Source organism: Maylandia zebra, linkage group LG3, assembly GCF_041146795.1.
Source record: "Maylandia zebra isolate NMK-2024a linkage group LG3, Mzebra_GT3a, whole genome shotgun sequence".
Lineage (NCBI taxonomy): Eukaryota > Metazoa > Chordata > Actinopteri > Cichliformes > Cichlidae > Maylandia > Maylandia zebra.
This window is the reverse complement of record NC_135169.1, coordinates 3,684,025-3,704,926: the sequence shown is the minus strand read 5'-3', so window position 1 is coordinate 3,704,926 and position 20,902 is coordinate 3,684,025. Positions and strand designations below refer to the sequence as shown.

Sequence of the window (20,902 nt, the reverse complement as noted above, 5' to 3'; positions counted from 1 at the left end):
ATCTGAAAATTGTGGTGTGCCCCTAACAGTTTTATTAGAGAAGCTCTCTCATTTTAGTCTAAACAACAGCTTTCCAGTAAATTTCCACAGACAATGTTCCCTCTTATCTATATTTTCCCAGGCAAGCATGAGCGAGAGTCTGCAGCTTTCTACTTCTCAAGGACACGTGGTCTCATGCCTTTATTTTTCAGGCTGTGTCCACTTAATACTACACTATATAACTTTATAACACTTTTTAATAAAAAGCATAGCATTATTGAGGCACAAAAATAATGACAACAATAGTCATAACCTCAAACCCAACCCCCAGCATCTTTTGTTTCTTGTGTTTTGTTTACATGTAAAGTAAATGTAGGAGCGTGATGAGCCGTGCTTGCGGGTCCCGCGAAAATTTGCAAGCAGATTTGCGTCGCAAAAACGCGTTTGGCTCGCGAATAAAACCACGCGTGTCAGTTTTTGTGTTGCATTTTGTACCCCTCGAGTTTGAAAAATCTGAGCAGAGTGAAGCTGACCCCCCAGCCACTTGAAACGTAAAGGCAAATAGGCGGAGCGGTTAGTGCTACGTTTGTGCAGATTTGTGCAGGTAAAATGAGCGTTTGTGCTGCTACAGTTTCTGAGATATTAAACTTTATTTTATAGGTCATTCAAAGGTCACCATCCCCCCAGACTGCTCCAAAACCGGCCAAAATGGTCTACTTTTTTAGTGCTAAGTTTGTAAGTAAGTTTGCTAAGTTAAGTCCCTGTCCTCCTCTTCAGTTCGCCTCAACATACGCTCGTCATATTCTGTGACATGATTTACTCTGAGGTGTTTGACAAGGTTGGTGATGTTGCCACAACCATACATGCCAACCGTCCCGATTTTTCCGGGAGAATCCCGAATTTCAGTGCCCCTCCCGAAAATCTCCTGATTTCCCACCCGGACAACAAAGTTGAAAAACCATATCACAGAATTCAAAGCGCGGCCCAGCCAATTCCAGTCTCCAACAATGGCGGCAGCTGCTTAGTTTTAATATTACTCTTATTTCTCTTTCTGGGTCGCAAAAAAACCTTTAACATATTTTCAGGTGAGAATGTAGCTGTGGAAACTTCAAATATCTGAGCCGACACATCGTCTTCAAATCCCCGCGGTCTTTCACTACTCGAGTTAAACATGATATATGAGTCACTTTGATAACAATAAAATGTTCTTGTTTGGCTTTTTCAGTGTTTTATTTGTGCGTGAGTAAATCGGTTTGGCAGAGAATAAAATTATTAGATTAGATTAAATTTAACTTTATTAATCCCTCGGGAGGGTTCCTCCGGGGTTTTCACACAGCTGAATAAATGTCAAACAGAAACTGACTAAACAGAAGTGTGAGAAGGTCGAGAGTTTACGTCAGTGCCCGGTTATATTTTAGATAGCAAGGAGCAGACGGCAGAGTTTCACTCCACCGAGGGAGCTCGTGACGTACTACCCGGTTTTCTTTAGACCGCGAAGGCCGGTCCTCAGGTGGAAGCAGCCTCTGAATTTGGACACCCCGCTGTTTCCGGGCCGGCCAATAATAACGGTGACATTTAACGTATTTTATCCGATAAAGAAACACTGTAAAATGTATTTATCACCCCAAAACAGCCCTTTTGAATTGTCTCCCTAATTCTGAGGTCTCAAGGTTGGCAAGTGTGGCTACAACACCTGACTTTTTTGCCACATGTATCGCAAACCACGTCTCAGCTGTTTGTGGAGGTAAAATATGTCCGCACAGTTACGCTCAGCCATTGTTAGTGCTTTTTAAAATTTGTTGAAATGTATTTGATGTTTATTGTATTTTGTTTCTAGTAGTGATTTTAGAAGACAAGCCAGGTGTGCAGCAAACACAGCTGTCTGCTGGAGGTATGTTAACTTAATATATTTGACGTTTTAAAAAAAAGTATATTTATGCACTATAATCTAATTTATATTGTACTGCCTCCTGCAGGACAGGCTGCACATGTGAATTTGTCACTGTTTTTTTCCTCCTTCTCCTTTTTGTTGCGTTTTTCTCTCAAGTTGGTTTGAGACCATGGTCACCTTTTAAAACTGTTTTTTATGCCGGGTTTGTTTTTATTTCTACTGGGCTGGTGCAATATTAGTCGGGCAATGTGCAATCCCTGAGCTGGGCTCTTACCTTAGGGGAATTAGGTCTTTTTAGAGGTGCTCCGTGTGGATTTGCAGTGAATACGTTTTATTAAGAGTGATTTTAGTGCCACCGATTATTGCCTGAACTAAAACACTTAGTGCATGCGATAAGTGTTCTGTTGGGCTTGTATTTATTTGCGGTGGATTTATTTTCTTTTAAAGCAATGAGCATCTGGGACCGCCGAGGGAGAGCAAGCCCTCAGGTGATAGTTGCATTGCTGGCAGGTTGCACCAATAAGACTATCTTGTGGTCGTTAGTGACCTTTTCCATTTTAATGTTTTAGGCCTTTTGCAAACCCTTTGTGTTCTTTTAAAATAATAAATTTTAACATATCTGACTGATATTGACCCTCTTGTCCCGTTTATTCTGGGCTCGTTCCTGTAAGAGCTTTGGGCCTGAAAGTTTGCACAAGTAGTATAGAGGCCCTTAGCGGTTACTCGGTGGCTTTTACTCGCTACACATGAGAAAGGATCCTTGGGCAAGATACTGAATTCTGAGTTCCTCCGATGCATATATCAACCTCATGGCATGTTTAAAGAAGTTGGATATGTGTACAGTCGATCGATGCGTAGCGATCTGTTAGGAACAGATTCAGAACACCCAAAGCCAGCAGGCCACAGCCAGGCTGCACCATCAGCCAGCAGGCCACAGCCAGGCTCCACCAAAAACCTGCCATTATTATAAGATTTGTTAATAGGAAGCAGAAAAAAGAGCTACTGAAGCAAGGAAGAAAGTTGAAAGGAACGAATGTGTATGTTAATGAATACCTAATCAAGAAAAACGCAGACACTGGGGTATGATCCTGACTGTAATTTTTTTTTACCAAAATGTTAAAGGACAGTAATTATTATACAATGGAACAATTTAATAGGAACATAGAGCGGGGTAAGAATATAACCATGGTTCATTTCAATAGTAGAAGTCTATATGCAAACTTTCAATTTATTAAAGAATATATAGCACAGTTTAATCAACCATTTGGTGTGATAGCAATATCAGAGACTTGGATAAACACTGGAAAAGAAGATTTTGAGATAGAGGGATATGAATTCCTCCACTTAGATCGGACTAATTAAAAAGGAGGTGGGGTGGCACTCTATGTTGATGAAAATCTAAGATTTGAAAAAATGAGAAGAATGACGAGGGTGGTAGATGGAGTGATGGAATGTATAACAGTGGAAATAAATATGAAAAAACAGAAAAATATGATTGTCAGTTGCATATATAGAACACCAGGGTCAAAGATTGAGACTTTTAAGGACATTATGGAGGACTTGTATACAAATCTGAATCAGAAAAGAATGTTTATTTGTGGAGACTTTAATATTGATTTATTGAACCCAAATCATAATAAGAGTATTGAAGAATTTATTGATTCAATGTATTGTATGGGATTATTTCCCCTGATAACAAGACCGGGGAGAATAACCACTCATGGCGCAACTCTATTAGATAATATTTTTACAAATGTAATGGAAGAAAATATAAAATATTGATAAATTATATAAGTGACCACTTACCAGTTTTTTGTAACTTATGACTGTTGCTATGAAGTTCATAGAAATGAATGTAAGACAATATATAAAACAATTAGAACAGAAAAGACAATGCAGTGTCTCAAAAATGAGTTAATAAAACAAGATTGGACTATTGTATATAAACACAAGGATGTCAATAAAGCCTATGAGGCATTCTTAAGCATATTCATGGCCTTATTAGAGGAAAACAGCCTACTCATTGAAGTCAACAGGAAAGATAAGTATGCAGGAAGACCATGGATGACGAAGGGACTGCAAAATGCCTGTAAAAAAAAGAACACCTTATATAGAGAATTCATTAAAAAGAGAACTACAGAGTCTGAAAAGAAATATAAAAAGTATAAAAATAAATTAACTAACATAATGAGAACTTGTAAAAAAGATTAATTCATCAAAAAGTTAGAAGATAATAAAGATAGCATGAAAGGGATATGGAAGGTATTAAATAGTATAATAAAAAATGGACCAAGGACTAATGACTACCCTGGGTATTTTATGGAAGGGACAAATACTATTAGTAAAATGAACGAAGTAGTAGATGGATTCAATGAATTTTTTGTAAATATAGGGCCAAAACTGGCTGCAGAAATAAAGGTTGATATGATAGAAAGCGAGACTGGAGGAAACATTGAAAGGAATGCAAGTTCAATGTTTTTAGGATCAGTGGAAGAGAAGGAGATACATGATATTGCAGTGGACTTAAGAACAAAACGAGTACTGACTGTCATCATATTGATATGGTAATGGTAAAGAGAGTAATTGGTGTTATTGTAAAACCGCTACAATATATTTTTAATTTGTCTTTCCAGGAAGGGGTTTTTCCACAAAAAAAGAAAGTTGTAAAAATGATTCCCATTTATAAATCAGGTGAAAAGCATTGTTTTACAAATTATAGACCAGTGTCGGTACTCTCCCAGTTTTCTAAGATACTGGAAAAACTATTTCTAAAAAGATTTGACAGCTTTGTGGATAAACATGATTTGTTGGCAAATTGCCAGTATGGGTTTAGAAATAATAGATCAGCAGTTTTGGCATTGATGGATTTAATGGAAGAAATAACAGAATGTATGGATAACAAGATGTATGCACTTGGAGTCTTTCTAGATCTAAAAAAAGCATTGATACTGTTGACCACGAAATTCTAAAAATCAAACTGGAAAAATATGGGTTCAGGGGTGTGGTACTGGATTGGATAAACAGCTATGTGATGAATCGACAGCAATATGTACAAATAAATGACTTTAAATCTAAATTGATGGATATTGAATGTGGAGTACCTCAAGGATCAGTATTGGGTCCGAAAATGTTTATTATGTATATAAATGATATTTGTAAAGTATCGAAGATACTAAAGTTTGCAATTTTTGCAGATGATACCAATATACTTTGTTCAGGTGTGGAATTTCAACAGGTTTTGGAGGTGATCACACAGGAGTTAAAGATATTAAAGAAGCGGTTTGATAGAAACAAATTGTCCTTAAATTTAAATAAAACTAAATTTATGTTATTCGGAAACTATAAGAAAAACATCAACATTGAAATTTGTGTCGATAATATATATCTAGAAAGGGTTAATGCCATAAAATTTCTTGGTGTGATCACTGATCATAAGGCCTGTTGGAAATCACACATCACTTATGCGAGGGGAAAGTTAGCACGGGGCATTGCTGTCTTGGGGAAAGTAAAACAATTTCTGGATAGGAAAACATTGTATATGTTACACTCAACAAAAATATAAACGCAACACCTTTGTTACTGCTCCCATTCCCCATGGGATGGACGTAGAGACCTAAAATTCATTCCAGATACACAATATAACCATCCCTCCCAAACAGTGGTCACAAATCAGTCCAAATGTGTGGTAGTGGGCACATCTGCTATATTGAGATAATCCATCCCACCTCACAGGTGTGCCACATCAGGATGCTGATCTGACATCATGAGTAGTGCACAGGTGTACCTCAGACTGCCCACAACAAAAGGCCACCCTGGAATGTGCAGTTTTGTCTCACAGCAAAATGCCACAGATGCCACAAGCAATGAGGGAGCGTGCAATTGGCATGCTGACAGCAGGAATGTCAACCAGATCTGTCGCCCGTGCATTGAATGTTCATTTCTCAACCATAAGCCGTCTCCACAGGCGTTTCAGAGAATATGGCAGCACATCCAACCGGCCTCACAACCGCAGACCTCGTGTAACCACACCAGCCAGAATCATGGTTCACATTGTTCAGGGCAGATGGCAGCTGAGAATGTCCCAGTTCTTGCATGGCCAGCATACTCACCGGACATGTCACCCATTGAGCATGTTCGGGATGTGCTTGACCGGCATATACGACAGCGTGTACCAGTTCCCACGAATATCCAACAACCTCGCACAGCCATTGAAGTGGAGTGGACCAACATTCCACAGGCCACAATTGACAATCTGATAGACTCCATGCGACGATGTGTTGCACTGCATGAGGCAAATGGTGGTCACACCAGATACTGACCGGTTCTGGGTCCCCAGACCCCCAATAGCGCAAAAAACTGCACATTCCAGGGTGGCCTTTTGTTGTGGGCAGTCTGAGGTACACCTGTGCACTACTCATGATGTCAGATCAGCATCCTGATGTGGCACACCTGTGAGGTGGGATGGATTATCTCAATATGGCAGATGTGCCCACTACCACACATTTGGACTGATTTGTGACCACTGTTTGGGAGGGATGGTTATATTGTGTATCTGGAATGAATTTTAGGTCTCTACGTCCATCCCATGGGGAATGGGAGCAGTAACAAAGGTGTTGCGTTTATATTTTTGTTGAGTGTATATTGTGCTTTGCTATTACCATACATGAGTTATTGTGTAGCGGTTTGGGGAAATACATATAAAAGTAATATTCAGACTATAATCATAATGCAGAAAAGGGCCATTAGACTAATAAATCAGGAGGGGTATAGGGCTCACACAAACTCACTCTTTATTAGGACGCAAGCTATAAAATTCCAGGATTTGGTGAAGTTTAAAACAGTGCAAATAATATATAAGGCAAGGAAAGGGATGCTCCCAATCAAAATAAGTAAATGGTTCTTAGAAAGACAAGGGAGGTATAATTTTAGAGGGAAGTGGAATTTAAAATTACAAAGAGTAAGAACAACATTGAAAAGGATGTCTATTTCAATAGCGGGAGTTAAATTCTGGAATGAGTTAAAAGAAGAAATAAAGGTCAGTAGTGATATAAACCAGTTTAAAATAAAACTCAAAAAAGAAATTTTAAATAAGTATAAGAATGAAGAAAATGCAATTAACCCAAGACAGCAGTCAAACCAGGGGCGATTTTAGCCCATTTTTGGGGGTGCTTCAGCACCCCCAAAATGAATCAAAGCACCCCCAAAGATTTCTTACTTTGTTGACAATATTTGCTGTTTGTGTGACACACTACTAAAAATATAAAAGCATACAGTACTTGGTTGAGACGTAACACTTTAACAACAAAAGTATAGATAACCTCCCCCCTCCCAAAGTGGTTTGTTCCAGCTCGCCTCTCCCCTGCTCTGGCTCCAGCTCTTGCTGCCAGAGCGATGGTGGCTGAGACGCAGCGGAGCGGAGGTGTAAGTGTCTGGCTTAAAACAGGACATGTTGGCTGCATTTAACCTTCAGTTACTCTTCATATAGTTGGTAGGAGTCAGACCATGTTTCTTTTTAGCTGAAAAACATTACACCAGGTAACCTGCAGTGTTGAAAACGTGTTTTCCCACGATGTTTGCTGCCCTACAATCCGTCCTGCTCTGTAATAAAATCAGCGACATTTGACCGTCCTGTTGCTCCCATTGAAATGTATACAGCCTATTTAAAATCTAGAACTTTAGATTGTCCGCAGCCTGCTGTTGTTACCACTGTCCTGTTAGAAATGGATACTAACTGACTGAATGCCCATTAACCTTATAACTCCTGGTGTGTGTGTGTGTGTGTGTGTGTGTGTGTGTGTGTGTGTGTGTGTGTGTGTGTGTGTGTGTGTGTGTGTGTGTGTGTGTGTGTGTGTGTGTGTGTACAGAGACACAGCCAGGTTCATAATGGATATGAGGAAGTTTTTTCAAAAAAAGGAGCCACATTCAGGTAAAAGTGTAAAATCAAATGATCCGTGAATCAGGAATAATGTTGGATCAATGTTTCAATGTTTATATCTTTTATTAGATGTTCGTGTGGTTTGGTTATTTGCCTTTTGGTTGAAAGTAGACTGAGAGAGGACTTTTTGTTAGTGATCTTAATAGAATTTTTTTTATATTAATTTAATTTATCACCTAATTGAATCTATTTGTGTATGATTGTCAGGCCAAAGAGGGAGAGAGGAAAGAGGGAACATGAGGAGAAAGTACAAGGTCAGGAAGAACCAGGTAAGCAAACAGACAGGGAACAGTGACGGGCACAACAGAAACTGTTAAACTGACAAGGAGAACAAACCTGATTTTAACTCACAATCTGGAAGTTGTGTCCTCCCTATATTAAAGCTGCTATACAGAATCTGCTAAACAAACTGGGTTGGAACATTTTGACCCTCTTTAACAACATTCCAACATAACATTATCATTGATTGGGGAGATTAAAATCAATGATATATTTTTATGTGGTTCAGCCACAACTCTACTAAAACCTCAGCCAGTAATAGGTAGGCCAGCTTTTGGACTGTCCAGTTGTCTGTATGACTGCCGCAGTACGTGCATCACATTTGCACACTATCAGAAAGTGCCAAACAGCCCTGGTGCAGTGAGGAGCTGTAAAGAGAAGCAGATGCTCTGTTTATATTCTAAAAATGTTTTAAGCTTGTTTCAAAGATTCTGTACTGCAGCTTTAAATGTTTTCCAAAAGCACACACACACTTATCAGTGTTTCTCAAACCTTTTACAGTGTGCACCACCTGATAAAATGTCAAGCTCTCCTAAGCACCACTATGAAAGCATGAAACTCATAAATCTTACAACACAAAATTAGTATCTGCAGTAAAGACTTTTTCATACATGGTATACATTCTACCACAGGCAAAGTTGCCTCCATTTTTATAGTTTTTATTAATATTTTGTAATAATTTATTTGTAATAATTTATTCTGTTTCAGGAGTGTTTTTTATGTGTCTGTATTACACATTATACACATTAAAAGTGAATCTCTGTCCAAAAAATGCACTCAGTTTACTTTTTACTCACTATGAGCGTCATTCATTATTCTCCCCCAGTAATTCAGGTTAGGAAATGTTTTTTTGGGGGGGCGGGGGGGCTGGGAGGAGATGTTGGCTGTCCGATTGGCCTCCCTGCTGCTGTGGAGCCTGGGACGGTCTGCTTGCCTCCACTCTGGGGGGAAGGGTAACATCTCTTGGGTCTGGGTTCTGTTTCCCCCTCTGGGGGCGAGGGTACCTGGACTCGGGGTATAGAGTATGTTTGGGGAGTGTGATTGTGTGTACATGTCCATTTATGTCAGTCCTTACGTTGGGTGAGTGCTGAGTGTTTGTATATGTGTGCACGAGGGTGGGAACGCATGTTTGTGTCTGTGTCTATATGTCAGGTCGGGTCTTAGACTCCACCTCTCTGGGAACTCCCAGGCCCTCCAAGGCCTATCTCCCCTCACCACACTCCCTGCCGGTGACTGATGCCCTCAGGGGTCGGTGCATTGGTGGTTCTTGGTGTCCGGGGCTGGGCGCTCAGGTATGTACCGGCTCACTCCCGGTGGCTGCCTGGCGGGGCCTGGCGCCTGTTGCTCGGTCAGGCCTCCTCCGGGGTGCGGGGGGCCCTCGAGCCTCCGGCCTCTGGGCCTGCGGCTCGGTTCACTCTGGCACAGCTGGCTGCCGGCAGAGCCGGCGGGCACGCCGGTGCAGCCCCCTCTAGCTTCTGCTCGGTGGCTACTGGGTGACGCCTCGTCTGGGGATCCTCAGCCCTTCCCATGAGGGTGGCACGGATGCCCCTCCGGTGGTCCTCCTTGGGCTCTCGTGCTCTGGGGCCTCTGGATGTCTGGGGCTTGGATCTCCTCCATGCCTGCTTCATGCCCTGGGGGACGGGGCTATGGCTCTCTACATCCTCTTGCAGACCATTACATGTGGAAACCATTTGAATACAAGCGCGCTGATCCACACAGGTATGCACACGGATGTTCACTGCTCGTAGACTTAAATTACACCTTTCTTGGCTGCTACTTCAAAGCACATTGTGCGCTGTCTGTCCTGCCTGCTGCACAACAACATTGAATTTTTAGTATTTACTGCTGTTTACACTTAGCTAGATTAACGTGATGGTGTTGTGTTTAGTATGTTGCTTTGTTTTTTTTTTGTGCTTGTTTTCTATTCTTCTCTCAACAGGTGATCCAGGAGATTTTTTATTTTTTTTCCCCTTTCTCACTGTCCCTCTCCCCTTCTGTTTTTCCTTTCCTTCCTCTTTCTCTCTCCCTTTCCTATCTCTCACTCATGTCTGTCCCGTCTGTAACATCTGAAAATAAAATATAATAAATAATAAAAACAAAGGTCGATCAAATGGACCAATACGGCAATGCCACGATGATCCATTTGGCAAAGTAAATCCACTGGGTATCCTTGTTGGTCTTCAGACAACAATTCTGACGGCTAAAGAACCAAATGGGACAGGCAAAAAAAAAAAGGAAATGTTTTTTTTTTATTCCAATCCTTTCTTCTTTAGCAGCATTTAAATAACCTTTATCAGATTTGATGGTTTTGTTACAGACTTTTCAAGAAACTGTTTTGCTTTTCTTTCACAAATGTGTGGATTAAATTGTTAAAATGTACAAAACAGTGATGTCATGTTTTGTGACGAGGACCCAGGCACAGAGAGATTGATGAATTTAAGAATCTTATGATTTAATAAAGAAATTTGCAGACTTGCACAGAGATGGTAAAATTGATGACTGATAAAGGAGATGAAGACAGCAGACGATGAGGACAGGGAGGATGCAGGATGAGTAAAGTGTATCTTAGCTGGCTGGGCAGCTCTCTGGGTGCTTAGCACCCCCAAAGCTCTGATCCTAGAATCGCCCCTGAGTCAAACTGATGTTTATTTTCTTCTGCAAATTAGCAAATCTAAATATAGTTTTAGTTGAACATGAGAAAATATTTTTTTGCGATGTTATGTTCTAAGTTGAAGGCGTGGTATACGTTTTTGTGGTTCAAATTTAGATGATGAGGACGTAAACCTGAGGGGGCTAAATAAGTATATACTTCTGCCTACTCCTTTTCAAACAACTGCATGGAATGATTTTATGAAACGTTGGTGAATGTATATGTTTGAAATAAAAAAAAGCACTGAACTGAACTAATTCTCCGTCCTTCCATAAAAAGGTTTACTTCAGTTTTTTAAATGAGTCACGTGGTACGACCAACTCGCGAGGCCTCGATACATCATCAACACAAACTTCCACTCGCAGTCCGAAGCCTCGCCACGCCGCGGAAGGATACACCGCACATCGACTTCACCGGTGTTCTGAGAAACAGGAGCAGCCTCGCATCCTCGTGCTGAGCCGGAGGTAGGTAGCACGCACACGCCCCCATTCCTCGTGTAACGGGCACGCACGCACGGCACAGTGGACACAAACTGAGCTCAGACGGGAAACGTGTTTTTTTTGTTTTTTTTTAAATTTCCCTGGTGGAAGAAAAAAAAAACTCGCGTTAAATAGTGCCACGTTTGTAAGGAAACAACGCTCCGGGGGAACAGAAAATTGTGATGCTACCATACTTGTGGGGACCAGTCAGTAACGGGGACAGTGTCTGTCCCCACGAGTTAGAAGCTACTTTTGAGGCTCAAAATGTGGTTTTAGTGTCAGGGTTACAGTTAGCATTATGTCAACGAGATGGCCTCACTAAGATATGAAAACGAGTGCGCGCGCGTGGGTTGCTGTGACCTCTGACCCTTAAAGGAGCGGTGTTTTCCTGCTGACCGTACAGGCTGTAACTCTGACCTCTGTAAACTCAAACTAGGATCACAGAGATGTGTCTGAGTCTGTCGTCTGTGTCAGGTCTCCACACAGCGCGCACTCTTTGACAGTTTGACGGTTAGCTCTTAGCTCAGTGCAAGACAAGCAGCTTCTCCACACCAGTTTGAACCGGTCAGATAGACGCACACTGTGCTATAAACTGAGCTGCTAAGAGAGGTCATCCTCTTTTTAGAAGCTGGCTGCAGTTAACTGCTTGCAGGCTGTGGTTTCCCTAACAAAACTACAAGTTCACTGAGTCATCGGCTGATTCGTTTCAGAATAAACGACCTATGGGTGTGAAAATGTTTGAGTGTTTAAAATCACAGTGAACAGCTACAAGTACAACACTTTAAATCAACTCCAGAGTTTTTTTTTACCTGCTTCCTGTATTCCTACAGTTCTTAGACAGTCACACCATTTTTGTACACAGTGAAGTTTATATAAAACATTAACATGTGACTGAAGTGCAAAGTTTCAACTGTTATTTAGGGCGTTTAACTAAACTGTGACATGAGGCGTCTCTTATTGTCAGAGGCTCAGAAGTCACTGGATAACTGACATAAATAATCCAGCATCTAAATCTTATTTCACAGCTCACAGGTGGAGGTGACGTATCTGAGGAGGGAGGAGAGGAAGGTTGGCAGAGGTCTGGACCACTGAGGGAACAGAAGCAGCAGGATGGCTTCACCCGAAAAGGTGCCTAGAAATAATTGCTGTAAATAAAAAAAGGAGCATTTTCTAAGTTAAGCACGGCAGCGTACGAAAAGAAACCACATGACGAAGCGCTGCTGCTTGCTGAGCCTGAGAGAAGCGAGACAAAATCTAGACTTGGAGTTTGAAGAATTAGTGGCTTCATGATTTGTATTTTCACATGAAATAAATAACAGAACAGCTTTTCTCAGTGGAGCGTGCTCTGGACCTGAGACTTGTTTGTAGGGCTGGACGATGGAGAGTTTGTAACATATACTGATTAGCAATGAATCAGGAGTATCACTCGACTTTTATCTGGGAAACTTTCTGTAATGTCTCTGATAACTGACTAATAACACACTAATTAAACAACATTGCACACTCAGTACTCTTACCAGGCAAAATAGCCAACACCATTTTCAGTGTGCCTGCAGGGAAAGAGTTTAAAACCAGGACAAATAAAGATTAGAACAAATTAAATAATAACACTAATGGCAGTTTAAGTCGTGTAACTCTAGCCTGTGAATCATTCAAGCATAAAATAAGGAGGTAATACAGGGATGTTCCATAAACATCATTTGTTTTCATTTCTTTAGTCAAATCTATGAAAAATGCCAGAGAAACAGTTTGACAGCATACAATATATTTTGCGCCAACAATGTGATTTCCAAACAGCAGTTAGCTGAAGGGTGTCATTTTGGACACGAGTGTTTCTGGGAATAATAAAACATAGATGACTTGTTTTGACAGCATTTCATTTGGATATTTACTGATCTTAAAGTATATATGATCAAACACAGCCGAGCATTTTAGATGTTTAGTAGAAACCTTTTACTCACCTTTCCTGTTTCTTCAGTTTTTGTTCTACTGCAGAATATTTTTAAGGTTATCTGCTATAAAAAGTCAGGAAAATCTCCTTCATGTTTTTTTGTTTTGTCCTCAGTTACTTTGACACAAAGACATCTGCTGTGATGCTCACACCTCTGATGAAGTCTCACACTGTCAGTACTGATAAATGATAGAATAGAATAGAATAGAATAGAATAGAATTCAACTTTATTGTCATTGCACATGCACAGGTACAGGGCAACGAAATGCAGTTTGCATCCATCCAGAAGTGCTTTAGTGATATAGATATATTACAATATATATTAGCAATAATATAGATATGTAAGTATATTACAGAAATGGGTCTATTATGGTATGTTATAATGTACACGGTATGAAGTATGTTGTGAATATTCTATAACTAAGTATGTAAAGGCTGTAGTGAGTACAAGCTATGTACAGGATATGAACAGGATATAAATATGAAAAACTATACAGAATATGAAATAAATAACTTTACAGAATCTGAGATATACAGCTATACAGAAATGGGAACTATGCAAGTTGTAAACAGTTGTAGGATTAAAGATTATTGAATGTACAGAATGATTATTTACACAGAGCTATACAGTAGTGCAGTTAAGATAAGTGAGGGTGTAGATAGTTTCTACAGAGGCTATATAAAGTGCTAGTGGTTGTGAGTGGTGGTTCAGTCCATGTTATTATTGTGTGTTTGAGGGTACAGTTGTCCATTGTGGGGGTGTGTATGTCCAGTCCATGAGTTTAACGTGGGTCAGATGTCAGGAGGCAGAGTTCAGGAGTCTGACAGCTGTGGGGAAGAAGCTGTTCCGGTACCTGGTGGTCTTAGTCCGGAGGCTCCTGTGGCGCCTCCCAGAGGGCAGGAGGGTGAAGAGTCCATGTGATGGGTGACTGGGGTCTTTGATGATTTTCCCAGCCCTTTTCAGACACCGCTTCCTGTAGATGTCCTTTATGGCAGGAAGTGGTGCTCCGGCGATGCGCTGGGCAGTTTTCACGACCCTCTGCAACGCCTTCCGGTCCGAGGCAGAGCAGTTCCCGTACCAGACTGTTATACAGTTGGTCAGGATGCTCTCGATGGTGCAGCGATAGAAGTTCACCAGGATGTCTGAGGACAGGTGGTTCTTCCTCAGAGTCCTCAAGAAGAAGAGGCGCTGGTGAGCCTTCTTGACCAGCTTGGAGCAGTTGGTCGTCCAGGTGAGATCCTCGGAGATGTGGACTCCCAGGAACTTGAAGCTGCTCACACGCTCCACAGCCGTCCCCTTAATGTGGATGGGTGGATGTGGGTCAGCATTCCTCCTGTAGTCCACGATGAGCTCCTTGGTCTTCTCGGTGTTAAGCAGCAGGTTGTTTGTGTCGCACCACTCAGCCAGACGATCCACCTCCTCCCTGTAGGCGGCCTCATCGTTGTCACTGATGAGGCCAATCACCGTGGTGTCATCTGCAAACTTAATGATGGTGTTGGAACCATCAGCCGGTCTGCAGTCGTGGGTGAAGAGGGAGTAGAGGAAAGGGCTCATCACACAGCCTTGTGGTACACCGGTGTTCATTGTGATGGTAGATGAGCAGTGGTTATCCAGCCGGACATGTTGGGGGCGGTTGGTCAGGAAGTCCAGTAACCATTTGCAGATGAGGGAGCTGATGCCCAGGTCTGTCAGTTTCCTGATGAGTTGTGAGGGGTGGATTGTGTTGAATGCTGAACTGAAGTCTATAAACAGCATTCTGGCGTAGGTGTTGTTGTTGTCCAGGTGTGAGAGGACAGAGTGCAGTGCGATGGAGACTGCATCCTCTGTGCTCCTGTTCTGGCGGTATGCGAATTGGTGGGGGTCCAGGGTGGGGGGGAGACAGGATTTGAAGTGTGCTAGATCAGAACTATAATACTTCTGACTGTCTGATTTTAAAATTGAACCGAATCGCATCGGGACCTTGTGAACCTGAATTGAATGGATTATAGAAATCAGTAACGATTCTCACCCAACAGAAGTGGATGTAGCTCTGGGTAAGGATGAAAAGATCACTTTTTCGTTAAGTTAAGGCCTGATCTGTCTGAAATTCATAGCCAGTGCTCTGACACGGAGCCATTAAGCTTTGAACGCTGAAAAAGCACTGCGTATCCAAAAACAAAATTATATGTCGTGATAAATGCACTGCCCAAGTGTCCCCTCTCCTCACTGCCTTTCAGCGGCAGGTAGCAGCAAAGATGATGATGATTAAGTTTAACATTGCCAAAGCACTTTAAGCTCGAGCACTTTTTCAGTAACTTATCTTTCTTGTAGATCTGTGCTCCAAATAAAGAACTTTGTGTTCACAAGATTGTTAGTTAATCATCATTACAAAAGATTGAAAAAGCATGCTGTGAAGTTTAAGGTTTACTAGGCCGTGTTTTGAGTTTTGTTTGAAAAAGAATAGCTTCATATAAGAAGAAAATATATATCACATATGCAGGACACCTTAAACTAGTGTTTTTAATTAAGCAGCAAGGCAGAACAAAATCAGGGCTGCATCAAGACGCGAGGACTAAACCCCAATTCAACCAGAACTGAACACATTTGTTAACTTTAATAAGAGTAAAGAGAGAAACTATCTGTATTTCTTAATTGCAAATGGCACCAAATTGTATTCAAAATTGAGCCACATTTATGGAGCTCCACAATCCTTTACCTGGTGTTTTGGTTGACATCTCTTGATGTTCCCATGTCAAAGAAACAGGCTCTGTGTTTTGCCTTATATGCATCCACAGCTGTGCCACCAATTTACTCACATGGACTCTACTAACCAATCAGAAGCTTCTTCAGCTCAGAATGGAGTCGTCTGGAGTTTTCTTATTAATTAACAATAAACTTAGTGTATATGTACTCCTAAATATGATGAAAGTGATTAAAATAGAAGCTCTGTCTCTCTTTATTCTGACATTTAACTAATTCAAAAGATATTTCAATATTTATCTAAAACAAAAGTTTACTCTAAATTGATGTTTAACAGTAAAAAAATGTTTTTATGTTTTTTTTTAATGTTTTTTCACTAAAGTTTATGTAAATATCTGGTTTCAACTGTGAATATACTGCTGTGTATTGAAATTCCTCTTGATTTGCATAGAAATATATTGAACAACATCCAAAGCATAATATATAAAATTTCTAAATTATTAACTAACAATCTTGTGCTTAAAGTGCTTTGTCAATATTGTAGAAAATGTTAAACTTAATCATCATCTCGGCTCCTCTGACGACCTGTTTGCTGCTGCATGCTGCTGAAAGGCAGTGGGGAGAGGGGACACTTGGGCATTTATCGCAGCATATAATGTGTTTCCTGGATACACTGTGCTTTTTCAGCATTCAAATATTGATGGCACCGTGTCAGAGTACTGGCTATGAATTTCAGACAGATCAGGCCTTAACTTAACAAAAAAGTTATCAATCGTTCTTTTCATCTTTTCTTATTACCCACAGCTACATCCACTTCTGTCAGGCCTAGGCTGCTCACTAGGGCTGGGTATCATCACTGATTTCTATAATCCATTCGATTCTGGTTTTCAAAGTCCTGATTTGATTCAATTTAGCCTCAGACAGTCAGAAATATTATAATTCTGATCACTTATCAGTACTGATACACATGAGACTTCATCAGAATTGTGAACATCACAGCAGATGCCTTTGTGTGAAAGTAACTGAGAATAAAACACAGAAAAACATGAAGGAGATTTTCCTGGTCTGGCTTTTTATAGCAGATAACCTTAAAAATATTCTGCAATTTTGCATAATTTTAAGAAGTTTAAATTTCTTCAGTGTTGAACAGCAGAAATTAGGCTTTCTTGTCCGAGGTCATTGAAGTGAAAAAAGAAAAAGACAGCGCTGTAAACAACGGTAGACTGGTGGGTAATAAGCAAACAAATAATGCAGAAAACAGAGATTTGAGACTGGAAACTGTTCCTGAAGTACACACAGAGAGAGAGCTGTGCAGGAAGTGTGATTTTTATCGTGGTGGAAGCAAAACAGCAAAAGTCAGAGGGAATTCATGACGACATTGATCAAATGTGAAGCGCAGTTTGCTGCTTCTTTTGCTGCTGGCTCTGCAAATTTTGGTTGGAGAGAGACAAAACCTGCAGCTCAGAATCAGCGCAAAAAAGACGTAAACACAGCGCGGACCGGACACATCAGGATCGCTAAGCGTGTCCGTCTACGGGCCGTCGGGTGAGAAAGCCAAGAAAGACAAAGCTGATTCTGATGCGTCCACTCTGTGTTTACGTCTTTGTGTGGAATCCGTTAATGAATTGATATCGCTTTATTCAAGCTACTCACCTCTCTCTTCCACCTGCACTTTCAACTGGACCATGGCCAATCAGAGAGGTCCCGCCCCTGACTATCTCTGATTCGTTTAGTCCATGATAGGGGCAAAATGTGTGTCTGTTGTTGACCACACGGAGAGTTGCAGAGATTTTTTTTTTTTTGTTACCCGAACAGTTGGTCGCACACTCCAAAAGACCCCGGGTTTCTGAAAAAACAACCCGGGCTTAAGCCCAGTAAGCCACCCCCCGCTCCGCCAATGGTGCTGGCGCACCAGTGCAACCATGGGAAAAAGTTATTCTAGAGCCCTGCTGACTTCTGGAAGTGTCACCATGTTGCCAGTACCTGAGTTATAATCTGTTTTTGTTTTTCTGTTGAATTAGGACAAGACCGGCAAAGAAATGCATAAAAAACACAGATGTCAGCAATGCCAGAAGGCTTTCCACAACCTGAAGCAACTAAAGAGTCATCAAAAAAGTCACACTGAAGAAAGACTGTACAGCTGTGATCAGTGTGAGAAAACATACAAAACAGTACGCACGCTAAATGTTCATAAGAAAATGCACAGTGGAGAAAAACCACATATGTGTCAGGAGTGCGGCAGTGAATTTATCTCATTGAGAAACTTATCGACTCACATTCAACGGTATCACACTGGAGAGAGACCGCACCATTGTCAGCAATGTGACAAAGGGTTTGTGACCCAAGGAGAATTAAAGAATCATCAGAGGGTTCACACAGGAGAAAAGCCCTACAGCTGCAGTGAGTGCGCGAAAAGTTTTTCATGGCCTTCGAGTCTTTTCTATCACCAGCGCATCCACACTGGGGTGAAACCGTTCAGCTGTGAGGAGTGTGGGAAGAGTTTCACTCAAATAGGTACTTTAAAGGTCCACAAGAACATCCACACAAAAGAAATGATTTTCTCCTGTGAGCAGTGCGGTAAAGATTTCTCTTCATCATCTAACCTTAGAAGGCATGTTGTTATGCATACCGGAGAGAAATCACACAGATGTGACCAGTGTGGGAAAACATTCACCTTGAGGGAAGACCTGAGACGCCACACACGTATTCACACTGGAGAAAAACCATACAAGTGCAGACACTGCGACAAGACTTTTAGTTCACAGACTCAGCGCACAGTACATGAACGCATCCACACTGGAACGAGACCGTACAGCTGTGAGGAGTGTGGGAAGAGTTTCACTCAAATAGGTACTTTAAAGGTGCACAGGAACCGCCACACAAAAGACATGCTTTTCTCCTGCGAGCAGTGCGGGAAGGTCTTCACTTCTCGTGGCGCATTTAATTATCATAAAAGGATCCACCGAAAGAAACAGCAATAATGTGAACTTTGCAGAAAAAGATTTGAAGGAATACAAAGTCACTGCTGTACTCTCACTGAAAATACAACCTGAAAGTGTAAAAACGCTGTAAACAAACCTTCATTATGCAGTTGTTATGTCAACATACTTCGTCTTTCCTGTTTGCTTGTTTTAAAAGATGTTTTTGTTGTTGGGTGCTTTATTTCATTAAAAAACGAATTAATTCTATAAATATCATTATACATCGATCTATAATTACTTAACTACAGCTTTCCAAAGTGCTGTCTTTTATATGTCATACATACGATTGTTAAAAATGGCAGGTTTGTTTGAACCAACAGATTTCTTTTAAATGAAGCAGTTTGTCTTTCTAAGAATATTTTATTTGTTTATTACTGTGAGTTTTGTTGTGACAGAAACATCATTTTCTTGAGGTTTTCATTATATGACACTTGCTATGTACTTTTCTTTGAAACATGGATGCGAGTTGTTTTAGGCACATCGTTCAGGCCTATATCATTATTGTGTTTCTGTTGCATCAATAGAACTTCGTTTTGAGGCAGCTAAAGTTGCAGATGTTGCAGACTTTGTAAAGTTTACTTTGATGTTAACAAAGTTTTACACAAACTGATGTGTTTGTTTAAACTGTTTTTGGAGGTCCAAACATGGCCGACCGAAGTGTTCGTTGTTGATACAGTTACTGAAAATGATTTGTCATTAGGACTCAGAGAGGACCTAACTTCTGCTGTCAGTGACGTGAAAATACTGACTGCTGATGTTTTGTTAACTTACAGCAATGTTGATAATAATAATAATAATTTTAGGATCTTGCGTTTAAGTTTTTTCCTTATTGGCTGCTGTCCAGTCATTTCTAACATGCACTGTTACAATGCTGTTTGTTTCTTGCATAAATAAAAAGTATTTATTGATCAGTGAGTAGAAGGATGGGTGACCCCTCCCACTCACTTTGTTTGTATCCCATCTGTTCATCTGTTTTCAGTGAATCTCCTAAATATAAATAAACAAATACTATGTTCAGGAATGCTTGGACTCTTATTTCTTCTGAACAAACATTTCTGTAACTCGGTGTAAGGGCATTGTTTCTTGCTCATAGAATCGTCTAGAATTCAGATCTATGACATTGAGATAACTTATCATTAAAAGCATGAGGCCTTCTGATGTGATCTTGGAAAACCGCGACATCCTTTCCCCTCGTGTGTCCACACAACGTTCAGATGTGTGACCAAAGCATTTTATTCCAGTCTTTCTGTTAGATCAAATTTTACTGATATATGATATGGAATAACAGTTTTTTATATTGTAAAGGTAAAACACTGCGGGAAGGAAAAACTCCCTTTTAACAGGAAGAAATGTTTTGGCATAAGTAGAAAACTTCTGCTGAGATAGTATAAATATCAACACTTTACCGAGTTCTTTTGATTCCTCAGAGGCATCCAATAGAAGACAAAACACTGGTCAGTAGACCATTTAAGACTTTATTACTTCTAGAAGGGAGATGCGTCCTGCATGACACGCTGCCGCGGATCTGAAAATTGTGGTGTGCCCCTAACAGTTTTATTAGAGAAGCTCTCTCATTTTAGTCTAAACAACAGCTTTCCAGTAAATTTCCACAGACAATGTTCCCTCTTATCTATATTTTCCCAGGCAAGCATGAGCGAGAGTCTGCAGCTTTCTACTTCTCAAGGACACGTGGTCTCATGCCTTTATTTTTCAGGCTGTGTCCACTTAATACTACACTATATAACTTTATAACACTTTTTAATAAAAAGCATAGCATTATTGAGGCACAAAAATAATGACAACAATAGTCATAACCTCAAACCCAACCCCCAGCATCTTTTGTTTCTTGTGTTTTGTTTACATGTAAAGTAAATGTAGGAGCGTGATGAGCCGTGCTTGCGGGTCCCGCGAAAATTTGCAAGCAGATTTGCGTCGCAAAAACGCGTTTGGCTCGCGAATAAAACCACGCGTGTCAGTTTTTGTGTTGCATTTTGTACCCCTCGAGTTTGAAAAATCTGAGCAGAGTGAAGCTGACCCCCCAGCCACTTGAAACGTAAAGGCAAATAGGCGGAGCGGT

General features: G+C 40.8%; 1 protein-coding gene across 1 annotated transcript; it reads left to right on the top strand.

Moving 5' to 3' along the window:
* Positions 1 to 11,039: 11,039 nt before the first annotated feature.
* Positions 11,040 to 19,840, top strand: LOC106675434 (uncharacterized). The gene is made up of 3 exons (XM_024799299.2): positions 11,040 to 11,198; positions 12,239 to 12,341; positions 17,866 to 19,840. The coding sequence occupies exons 2-3, from the start codon at positions 12,324 to 12,326 to the stop codon at positions 18,823 to 18,825; spliced, it is 978 nt and encodes a 325-aa protein (XP_024655067.2). The 5' UTR covers positions 11,040 to 11,198; positions 12,239 to 12,323; the 3' UTR covers positions 18,826 to 19,840.
* The last annotated feature ends 1,062 nt before the right edge of the window (positions 19,841 to 20,902 follow it).